This window comes from Lissotriton vulgaris, chromosome 4_1, assembly GCF_964263255.1.
Source record: "Lissotriton vulgaris chromosome 4_1, aLisVul1.2, whole genome shotgun sequence".
Lineage (NCBI taxonomy): Eukaryota > Metazoa > Chordata > Amphibia > Caudata > Salamandridae > Lissotriton > Lissotriton vulgaris.
The window spans coordinates 1,744,153,513-1,744,165,934 of NC_141691.1; the positions used below are offsets into that span (position 1 = coordinate 1,744,153,513).

Consider the following 12,422-nt stretch of genomic DNA (forward strand, 5'->3'; position numbering starts at 1 on the left):
CCAGCTAAGTGGAAACAAGCCGTGGTGTCCCCAATTATCAAAAAGCCCACCCTGGACCCATCCAAGCCTGAAAGTTATCGCCCCATTTCGTTGCTACCCTGGCCAGCCAAGATCACTGAGGCCCATGTCAATCTGGCCCTGTCTGAACATCTGGTACGGACCAATGCCCTCGACCCCACACAAAACGGATTCCGTGCTAGGCACAGTACGAAAACCGCGTTACTTGTGATGGTGGAACATCTCCGGGCAAGGTTGGATGCTGGTCAAACGGCGGCGCTTATTTTTTTAGACCTTAGCGCCGCCTTTGACACGGTGGACCACAGCATCCTCCTGCATCGGCTCGAGGAGACTGGCATTGGCAGTCAGGCGCTGCAATGGTTCCGCTCCTTCTTAGATGACCGCTCCTTCTGTGTTGCCATCCCTCCCTTCAAGTCCAAATACCAACCGCTGGCCATGGGGGTTCCGCAAGGGTCCTCGCTGAGCCCCACGTTGTTCAACCTTTACGTGAGACCGCTGGCTGATGTCGCTAGGCAGTGGGGCCTAACTTTGGTCTCATATGCCGACGACACACAGCTGGCGGTTACTCTCAGCGGGGATGCAGAGATTGAGGCCCCCAGGTTTCAGTCTGGACTGAAGGCGGTGGCTAGCTGGCTGACAGGCAATTGCCTTCAGCTAAATGCCACAAAAACGGAGGTGATGGTCGTCGGTAAGGGAGTGGAGCTGTGGGGTGACCACTGGTGGCCCTCAGAGTTGGGACCTACTCCGATCCTGGTATTGGAGGTGAAAAACCTGGCGGTATGGCTGAATGCGGGCCTTTCCTTTGTAGGGCACACTAAAAAAACTGCGGCCTGCTGTTTTGGACTCCTAAGGGGCTTGAGACCTGTTCTCAAGTTCTTTGACGCCCCAACCAGGCAGCTGGTGATCCAGGCTACTATCATCTCTCGCCTGGACTATGCCAGCTCTCTCCTGGCTGGGGCTAACCAGGCCGAGCTAACCCGCTTGCAACGGGTTCAGAATGCTGCGGCGAGGGCGATTGTTGGCCTGCCCAGATTCAGCTCGGTGGCAGGTGTCCTTCGCTCCCTACATTGGCTTCCGGTTAGAAAACGCATCCTCTTTAAGGTTCTGTGTCTTGCTTTTAAGATCTTGAGAGGTATTGGCCCGGAAATCCTGTCGAGCGGTCTTTCCTCTTATGTTCCCACCCGTAGCCTCCGTTCCCAGGGTTTGGCCCTCGCGGTGGTCCCCAGATTCAGGCTCAGTCGCATGGGAGGCCGCTCGTTTAGGGTAATGGCCGCGTCAGCATGGAACTCCCTGCCTGTTGAAATCCGTCTGATGGAGGACCTCTTGACCTTCCGGAGGGCTATAAAAACCTTCTTGTTTTAGCTGTTTTTATTCAACTGTTGTGTTATGTTCTACCTTGTCTCTGCGCCGGGACGCTCCTTGGCTGGAGTATCTGTGCGCATAATAAATTACTGTAACATAACATAACATAACATTGAACAAAGCAGACGCAGCCATCGCACCCCAACTACGGAAGGTCATCAACATCTCCTTCGAAATAGCGACAAAGCTGGAAGCACGCCGAAATGAACGCCATCCTCATGAAGCCCAAGGCGGACCCAAAGAACTTCCGGCCCATCTCCCTGCTCCCGTTCCCGGCAAAGGTCATCGAGAAAACGGCAAAACATCAGCCCTCATCCTCCTGGACCTGTCGGCCGCCTTCGACACGGTCTGCCATCGCACTCTAAAGACACGCCTCCTAGAAGCCGGAATCCAAGAAAAGGCCCTTGACTGGACCACGTCCTTCCTCAATGGCAGAACCCAGAGCGTCCGGCTCCCACCCTTCCGATCCGAAGCCACCGACCTAATCTGCAGCGTCCCCCAGGGATCAGCCCGACGCTGTTCAACATCTATCCGGCCCCCCTCACACAAATGGCCCTCCAGCACGACCTCAACATCATCTCCTACGCCAACGACACCCAGCTCATCCTCTCCCTCACCAAGGACCCACACACCGCGAAAACCAACCTCCACAAGGGAATGAAGGCCGGCGCCGACTGGATGAGGGGCAACCGTCTGAAGCTGAACTCGGACAAGACGGAGGTACTCATACTCGGACCCACCCCCTCACCCTGAGACGACTCCTGGTGGCCAACCACACTGGGAACAGCACCAACACCCACCGACCATGCACGCAACCTAGGATTCATCCTCAACTCTTCCCTCTCCATGGCTAAGCAGGTCAACGCCGTCTCCTCCTCCTGCTAAAACACCCTTTGCATGCTCCGCAGGATCCACAAGTGGATCCCGACCGAAACAAGAAGAATGGTGACACAGGCCCTTGTCAGCAGCAGACTGGACTACGGCAACACTCTTTATTCAGGAATCCCAGCCAAACACCTACGACGACTACCACGCATCCAAAACGCCTCCGCCCGACTGATCGTCAACGTACCCCGCCGCCACCACATCACCCCCCTCCTGAGAGACCTACACTGGCTCCCTGTTGACAAGAGGATCACCTTTATTCTCCTCACCCACGCACATAAAGCACCCCCGAACGCCGGAGCAGCCTACCTTAACAGCAGACTCCGCTTCTACAGCCCCACCCGCCAGCTCCGCTCCGCCAGCCTCGCCCTCGTCGCTGTCCCACGCATCCAACAAACGACCTCCGGCTGCAGATCCTTCAGAAGACTTCTCAACACCTGGCTCTTCAAGCAGTAGCAGCACCCCCTCCTCTTGAGACCCTCACGGGTAGCGCGCTCTACAAGTACTTTGATTGATTGATTGATTGATTGATTGATTGAGCCAAATCAATAATTATATTTTGCTACCTACTGGTCACTGGTGGAGATGCGGGACAGTGATGTCTGAACAAAAAGGCATAGGTCTCAGGGACGGGGAGGCGAATCAATGCGTTGTCCCTGCCAGCCTTCCTACAACAGAAACATGCTATTGCATCATTATAGCCTTCCCACTAGTCACGACAGAGAATCAGACACACGCCTGCACAGAGATTCCATGGAGTCTCATTCAGAGTTTCATCCACCTTAGAGAGTTTACCCATTATCTGCTGCAAGTATCCTAAGAAAAACCAAAGGAAATGATGGATGGAGCGTTGACAATACAAGCACTCACCCCCAGTCAACTGATTTGGGTTTAATCCATCACCGTTCTTTAGCCCACTCTGCCACCCCAGTTCAGACATGGACATATGCAATTCACTCTGACCCCGTGCCTCATGGGAACAGTCCAGCCCGAACTGCCAAGCCATGCCTTCCCTGGACCGGAAACAAGCTACCGAGGACTGGTTTCTGGCATTTCAGCCGTCTTCAACCCGGCTTGCTTGAATCCAGTGGCAAAATGAGCAAGGGACTCACATCTGAGCATACCCTGCCAACTTATGGCGAACAAAGAAAAACCAAAGGAAATGATGGACGGAGCATTGAGAATACAAGCACTCACCCCCAGTCAACTGATTTGGGTTTAATCCATCACCGTTCTTTAGCCCACTCTGCCAACCCAGTTCAGACATGGCCATATGCAATTCACTCTGGCCCTGTGCCTCATGGGAACAGTCCAGGCGAACTGCCAAGCCATGCCTTCCCTGGACCGGAAACAAGCTACCGAGGACCGGTTTCTGGCATTTCAGCCGTCTTCAGCCCGGCTTGCTTGAATCCAGTGGCAAAATGAGCAAGGGACTCACGTCTGAGCATACCCTGCCAACTTATGGCAAACAAAGAAAAACCAAAGGAATGATGGACGGAGCATTGACAATACAAGCACTCACCCCCAGTCAACTGATCTGGGTTTAATCCATCACCTTTCTTTAGCCCACTCTGCCACCCCAGTTCAGACATGGCCATATGCAAATCAGTCTGACCATGTGCCTCAAGGGAACAGTCCAGCCCGAACTGCCAAGCCATGCCTTCCCTGGACCGAAACAAGCTACCGAGGACCGGTTTCTGGCATTTCAGCAGTCTTCAGCCTGGCTTGCTTGAATCCAGTGGCAAAATGAGCAAGGGACTCACGTCTGAGCATACCCTGCCAACTTATGGCGAACAAAGAAAAACCAAAGGAAATGATGGATGGAGCGTTGACAATACAAGCACTCACCCCCAGTCAACTGATCTGGGTTTAATCCATCACCGTTCTTTAGCCTACTCTGCCACCCCAGTTCAGACATGGCCATAATCAAATCAGTCTGACCCTGTGCCTCATGGGAACAGTCTAGCCCGAACTGCCAAGCCATGCCTTCCCTGGACCGGAAACAAGCTACCGAGGACCGGTTTCTGGCATTTCAGCCGTCTTTGTTCGCCCTAAGTTGGCAGGGTATGCTCAGACGTGATTCCCTTGCTCACTTTGCCACTGGAGTCAAGCAAGCCCGGCTGAAGACGGCTGTAATGCCAGAAACCGGTCCTGGGAAGCTTGATTCCGATCCAGGGAAGACATTGCTTGGCAATTCGGGCTGGACTGTTTCCATGAGGCACAGGGTCAGACTGATTTGCATATGGCCATGTCTGAACTGGGGTGGCGGAGTGAGCTAAAGAACAGTGATGGATTAAACCCAGATCAGTTGACTGGGGGTGAGTGTTTGTATTGTCAACGCTCCGTCCATCACCACTTTTGGTTTTTCTTTGTTCGCCCTAAGTTGGCAGGATATGCTCAGACATGAGTCCCTTGCTCACTTTGCCAGTGAAGTCAAGCAAGCTCGGCTGAAGTCTGCTGTAATGCTAGAAACCGGTCCTGGGAAGCTTGATTCCGGTCCAGGAAAGACATTGCTTGGCAGTTCGGGCTGGACTGTTCCCATGAGGCACAGGGTCGGACTGATTTGCATATGGCCATGTCTGAACTGGGGTGGCGGAGTGAGCTAAAGAACGGTGATGGGTTAAACCCAGATCAGTTGACTGGGGGTGAGTGTTTGTATTGTCAACTCTCCGTCCATCACCACCTTTGGTGTTTCTTTATTCGCCCTAAGTTGGCAGGGTATGCTCAGACGTGAGTCCCTTGCTCACTTTGCCACTGGAGTCAAGCAAGCCCGGCTGAAGACGGCTGTAATGCCAGAAACCGGTCCTGGGAAGCTTGATTCCAGTCCAGGGAAGACATTGCTTGGCAGTTCGGGCTGGACTGTTCCCATGAGGCACAGGGTCAGACTGATTTGCATATGGCCATGTCTGAACTGGGGTGGCGGAGTGAGCTAAAGACAGGTAATGGATTAAACCCAGATCAGTTGACTGGGGGTGAGTGTTTGTATTGTCAACGCTCCGTCCATCACCTCCTTTGGTTTTGCAAGTATCCTAAGACACAGGAAGGGACAGTGGCCATCGTGTAAGGGGATGTTTCAGTCATGCTAGAGGGATCGACAATTGATGAGGTCCATCCATTGCCCCCACTGTTTCAGGAGACATGCGGCATAGAGGAGCGTGCAAGTGCAGTTTCCACGGCAGAGCAATAACACAAAACAGGAACAAGGCGTAATGGGGCATATGCACATCTTCTAAAGGCTGCATAATACAAGGCGGAAGGGAATGCACAATGAGCGCAGGTGCTGTGATTGCACCTCTACTGCTCTGTCAGTACAGAGACGACTATTCGTGATAAGTCCAGTGAAATCCACTCCAGTGCACAACGACTGTTGGCAAGTCATGGCCAGCTTAAGTCAGCTGAACGTCATCCCCTGACCCACACTAGTGCTGGGATATAGTCCTTAAATAAATATTGTGCACTTGCCCAGTAACAATCTTTATTAATAGCGCATGCAAAAGGTCAATGTGCTGACCTCTGACCCTTCCAAAGCTTGTGGGTCCTGTTTGGACATCTATGACCTGCTTGGTATTGGGGTGGGAGGTGGCGGGAGTTGTACAAATACATATCATTTGCACATCGTGAACTACAGGTCTGGAACCACTCCTTTGTTAAACTGTCCAGCATTTTTAAATTATGGAAATATAAATCAATTGCATGTACATCACTAGGCAGGAGGGATATCCCAAAATGGAGGTAACCTTGTAATGCAGCTCTGCTTTTCACAATTTCCTGATTTTGCACTCTATCCACATACACAGCAGGAACCTGTCCACCCCCAGGAGACAGATTTGGTGACATCCCAACATGGAGATGTGACACATAGTTGTATTACGTCAGTATCAAGACCTAGAGCTGTAAGAAAGTGTTTGAAAGGGAAATCACATCAAACAGAGGTGGCGAATGAGTGGACTGTGATGTACTCTTGTAATCCCCCTGCCTTGGAAGCGCTTCGACACAAAGTTTACCCGCAACCAATGTAGTCTTCAATATATACACATCTGAAAAGGCCCATTAAGCACAAGGAGGCAGACTTTTGTTATAAACCATGCAGCGCGTTGGTTTCTCTAGTGCATCTGCACTGAGGCCGTCCTGCGGCTGTCACTCACCGTCAGCTGTCCAGCTACGCCGAAGTCCGCCAGCTTCGCATGCCCCTCCGTGTTCAGTAGAATGTTTCCTGCCTTGATGTCCCTGTGAATTTTCCTCATAAAGTGCAAATATTCAAGTCCTTTTAGTGTAGATTTAAGAATGGTTGAAATTTCGTCTTCGGTTAACTGAAATAAAACACAAACGCATTAAAATGTGTGAAGAACAGGAACAAATAGGCTATGTTGTCACATTTAATTAAATGAATAGTACCACATCCTAACAATAAATCAGTGTCGGTGTTGATATTTCCTTTTAATTTCATAAAAAGAGAACGGGCTAGGTGCTGCATGCGAGTCAGGAGTTAACATTCATTTTGAATGGCGCACTGGCCGGGTCCGACCTGCGCTCGTGCACCCGCACGCAGGGGCGACGCAGAAGCGAAAGTTCAAGCCACGCTTCAGACAATAAGCGTTTCTTGAAACCATGGATACTGCCCGCACTCGCGTCAGAGCTGGTGAGCGGCCGTGAGGATGCAACTACCAAACCGAAATGTGACAAGTGATAACACATTTAAAACATTTTTTGAAGCCGATCATTTTTTACACGATGTATTAAAGAACAGCTAACTTAAAAGACTTTTGCCACAACTAGAGTTTGGTATAATGATCTCCTTGATGAATCGCAGTAAAGTCTTTATATTATAAACATGTTTTAATATTTTTGATTTTCATCAATTCACAATTAACTTTTCACATGTTTCAACACCTTCAGTTCGCAGTGTACAGTGGTAAACGTCATCAGCAAGTCAGGCCGGAATATTCTGTTTTTACAGTTTTATCATTTAAGTCGCACACCCTCCAATATTTTGCACAGTTTATGGGCTGTTCAACACGAGTGCCTCTCATCCTACTCACTGCAGAAGTATTAAGGGGGCAGCGGATTCGCTCTTATGCTCCATCATGAATCTTAGCCTCATGGGTGGCTCCTGTGTTTGGGTACTGTCCACACACCATACAGTGATGTACCCTCTCCAGGCGCTCTATCTTCTGGGCCATCTCACAACTCGGATATCAAAACTGCCTCCTCTATCAGGTCTTCTGTACGCTTCATTTACCCCCCTCCCCTCCTCTGCCACTGTCCATTCAGACATGTCCACCTCACATTCCAATTCTCCTGGTCCCTGCAGCTTCAGACACTGTACAGCTATGCGTCATTTAACAAGTACTGCCCTCACGGAAACAAATTAATGTCTTGTTTTAAACTTTTCTTTGGGTTTGCAGCCAATCGCACAGGGATTTCTTGAAATGGAGGAAATCTGTATAGGAAATTCGCCTTTTCTGTATGGTCACTCCAGATTTTTAAATAAATATTAAGGAAAATTAACTTTTTAGAAGGTCAAGTTTTACCTGCATGAACTGTCACAAGGGTAACTAACATAAGATTGCCAGCTCCCAGCCTGTGCTCTGCCTTGAATAGGTGTAACTGGGAGTGAAATAGCCCACAGGAGCAAAAAATAGGCTCACCTGAATGGGCAGAGAGGACTCCTCGCCTCTGGAACATTTACCCGATTGTGAATGACACTGGGGCATGCCCTAGCACACACTTGCTAAGGAGAAAAAGAACCCATGAAGGAAGCCCTAAAAACCAAGTTTGGTTTGACCCTTGAGTAGTATCACCTGAAGTTCAGGGATAGCCAGAGGCAGTCACACTAGTCAGAGGTTGTGTTTGTGGATTCTTTCAGCAAGGTACTGGATGGTTGGGTGAAGGGCAGCAGATCAAATTATTATTATGGGCTGCACAATGTGGTTATTAAGGAACACATTTAAGTGACTGTTTTATAGAGTTGGACCGGCATCTCACAAACATCAGGTTCAGTGTGCACAGAGAGATTGGGAAGGAAGCAGATCTCTGGATTTCCATCAGAGTGTCCTAGAAGGTACCCGGGATGACCACATGAATGGTGGTTCAGGTTCCCCTCCACAGGAGGGGGAAGGCCAGAATAATTGAGAGAATTATGCCAAAGGGCCCCTAAAGAGTCTGGAGATAAAATATTCCGATTCCTCTTCAGAGCACACAAGGGGTTTGATGGGCAGAATCCCAGGGCACCTCTTTTCATCTGCTCCAGTGTTACAGGTGTAATGTATGAAGGGGGACTCTATGTCCCAGGAAGCCACCCACAGATGGGACCTCCACAAAGGTGGCCAATGCAGCCCTCTTGGGAGGTTATGCTGAAGATGAGAGGGTAGAGCATACCCTAGTATTCCTTAGTTAAAGCTAGACACAGACGGTAAGCTGGTAGCTGTCACATCCAGCAGGTCACAGTGAATGGGGTTCCTGTCACTGCTCTGCGGTATTCCTGAGCCAGCCATACCATGGTGGTAAGAAGTCTGGTTTCCCCTGAACAATATCTGCCAGAACAGGCCCATGGGCAGGACTTTGTCCGCCCTATGGCCATGGTACAGTTAGAATGGGAGCAGGTACTTGTCCAAAGGAGGGTTACTGTCAGTTGCAAGATGCCCACAAACCGCATTCTTGGCAACGGGCTCCCACTGACAATAAAGAGCTGGGTGGGACAGTCACCAGGGCACCCCAATAACACAGGTTTTTCTGCGTACTGTCACTAAACAGATGTTACAGCGGGCCCAGACAAAGAGTAAGGGGTAGGAGGTGGATACCATCTACAGTGGGAAGACCAGTGGATCAGGGGTTACCTGCTTCTGAGAAAAGCACCCGAGACTGACCCTGGTGAGGCCACTTCTGACTTACGGGTGCTGCCTGCACATCACACAAACAGTGCAGGCAGCTCAGCTAGTTGGAGAAACCCCAAACTGCTCATGGCCACGCAATACACGGTTTATCCAAAAAGACATCACAAAAGCACGGTAGTGTTGCCCCCAATACCACATCTTTCCTTAGATAAAAACATATGGAAGCTGAAATCACACACAGCTCATCCACCCAAATGACCTTTAAAACACTATGTATCCTTGCAAAACACAAAGAATACAACAGGAGAAGTCCCATAGTCCCAGTTGAGACCCGGGTAAATGTGGTAACAGGCAACAATGTCTCAACAGCCAATCTTTCAAAAAGACAATTACTAGAATGTAAATTGAATTACAAAAGGAAGGCAAGAAAGGACAAGCTTTAGAAATGCAATAGGTCTCGCATTAGAAAAGTTGGAGCTATTGGTCTTGTAAATGACAAATATTTTATTTATTTGTTGGTTTTTAAAATAGCTAAATTGATAGCTTTGTCATTTACAATGCCAATAGTTATAACTTTCGCGAATGTGACACCTATAGCATTTGGAATGCAACATGTTTTGTATTTACGTGACTTAGATGGTAGCTCTGGTCGTTAGGCCACATCTCTAGAGAGCAGGGTTGGATTTTTTAAAAAGTGTCCATTTGCTGCAAACAGTGGCGATGAAGTGATACCTTTGCTTGGAGTGCGCACCCCCTTTCAGCAGGTGTTGGCAGATGCTATCTTCAGCAAGGACAAGTTTTAAAGAGCAAAGGAGCCTGGCCATGCAGGTCTGCAGTCTGCAGAGTGAGACGTGACGTCACAGGGGGCAGGTGCAAACATGTGTGTGAGGGAGAGAGTCAGATGGGGAAAACCTGAGAGGTGCTGCATGGCATGCACAGATGACGACAGTCAAAGTCTGCACCAACCGGGATATATGCTGCCACACAGAAGGAGCTCAACTACATTACTGTCGTGTAATCCAAAGTTCTTCACATAAAACATATTTATTCAACATTTCTCTTATTCAGTGGAGAGCCCTGAACAATGTACCAACATTGGAAAGATGAATGTTTAGGACGACATGCTAGGATTCCGCCTAGATCCCGGCAGGTCATACACAGATGAAACTGAGCGCTTGTTTATCTCTTGAAAATGGTGAAGCTGAAAGACGTCACTCTGCGCACAGAGATAAAACAAATAATTATCCCCACTCTTTTCTGCACGAGCATGTTTCAAAAGAAGCTGAACAGTTTCATCTGCAGGTTTATTGTGCTAATGAGCTAAGCTGCAATCCGAGAGTTTCTTTTGAAACCTGCTCATGGAATTTGGAGCGGCACCTTTGATGTGCGCCGGACCCCGGGGGCCGTCTTGGGAGAGAAGGGGCCGAGCTGCTGGAGGCGGGAACCTCATATGATGTGAGGGGACTTGGAGTGGGTGCAGGGCGGAGCCGTGAAATAAAGATGCCTAAACTGTGTGGAGACCTGGCCTTAAAGCCCACCGGGAGCCAATGTTTTGCTGCATGTTCCTCAGTGCAGTAACCTCTGCTAGCCCTCCTACACCCGTAAACCTCTGGCACAGTTAATGTACACCCGGTTGGCTGCAGGTCACATGGCACCAGGCTAGGTTGCTCCTTTGTGCTGGACATACTGGGAGGAGGCACCCAAGGAGACGAGCCAGCCGCAGCTGGGTGCAATCCCTTCTAGAAGTTGTTGAAAGGCACATTCACTGCAATAAAAGCAGGGGGAAGGAGTAGGTAGCGAAGAAGACGAGCCAGCTGGAGTGTTAAAAGGTACGCTCCTTGAAATTAGAAGCAGGGCGGTGGAGGTGGATGGGTCTGCCCAGGAAACGAGCGAGCTGAAGCACACAGGCAGCTAATACATAAATAAATACATAAATAAATAAAGGTGCATATGAGAGGTAGGGGAGGGCTGCTTCAGCGGGGGAACAAAGGACTTCTGCATTTGTGGAACAGAGCATACCTAAAAGTTAAAACAAGTTGGTTTTAGTAATAACAATAAATCTTCCAGCCGCAGCTGTGTGCAATCCCTTCTAGAAGTTGTTGAAAGGCACATTCACCGCAATAAAAGTAGGGGGAAGGAGTAGGTAGCGAAGAAGATGAGCCAGCTAGAGTGTTAAAAGGTACGCTCCTTGAAATAAGAAGCAGGGCGATGGAGGTGGATGAGTCTGCCCAGGAGACGAGCGAGCTGAAGCACACAGGACAGCTAATAAATAAATAAATAAAGATGCATATGAGAGGTGGGGGAGGGCTGCTTCAGCGGGGGAACAAAGGACTTCTGCATTTGTGGAACAGAGCATACCTAAAAGTTAAAACAAGTTGGTGTTAGTAATAACAATAAATCTTTGCAAGTGGGGATGAATCTACACAGGAGACAAGCGAGCTGAAGCACACAGGACAGCTAATAAATAAATAAATAAAGGTGCATATGAGAGGTGGGGAGGGCTGCTTCAGTGGGGGAACAAAGGACTTCTGCATTTGTGGAACAGAGCATACCTAAAAGCTAAAACAAGCTGGTGTTAGTAATAACAGTAAATCTTTGCAAGTTTAAACAAGCAAAAAAGAAAAAAAAACGAGACACGGCCTGCCGGCCGTGAAAGTGAAAGTACGGCCGGCCGGCCGTGAATAATTAGGGGAGGAGCAGCCAGGAGAGAGCAGGAGCGGAGGTGCCAGGCTGGGGAACAGATGGCTGGCGATTTGATGATGTGCACGCGCATTTTAGCTCAATGCGCTTGCGCACTGCCCTAAAAGGGCACGGGCACAGCATCAAATCGCCAGTCTCGTTAAACCTCTGTTTAAGCCCCTATAGTCTCGCTCCGCTCAATGCGCATGGGCATTGACAGGCGAGACCTAAAAAACGCCATGGTTTCATATCACTGTCTGTATTAGGAATTATGAGGAAAACATTAATTTCAGACAGCAGTATTGCATTTCATTATATGCCAGTGCAAACCTAAACATAGGTGCGCTCAAAGTGCTCGTGACAGTGTGAACGGGGAAAAGAGAGACACGTGACATAGTGAAGAAAACTGCGAAACGGCGCAGATTACAATTGGTACTTAACATGAACATTATATTCAAGGATTGACTAGAAACATGTTTAGGGCCAAGGACGCTGTAGTTCTGCTCTGTTTTGTCAACATACACTTTGTATGCTCATATGCTTAGGATTTCACTTGCATATAATGAAATGCAATACTGTTGTCTGAAATTAATGTTTTCTTCTTAATTCCTAATACTGACTGCGATATTCAACCTTGGGGTTTTT

General features: G+C 49.1%; 1 protein-coding gene across 1 annotated transcript in view; it reads right to left on the reverse strand.

The window, feature by feature from the left end:
* The window catches only part of STK3 (serine/threonine kinase 3), a 1,148,864-nt gene that overhangs the window by 772,039 nt on the left and 364,403 nt on the right, over positions 1 to 12,422 (reverse strand). The window contains exon 5 of the mRNA XM_086966048.1: positions 6,411 to 6,575. Within this exon, the coding sequence (XP_086822174.1) occupies positions 6,411 to 6,575 (165 nt within the window). The remainder of the gene's footprint in view (positions 1 to 6,410; positions 6,576 to 12,422) is intronic.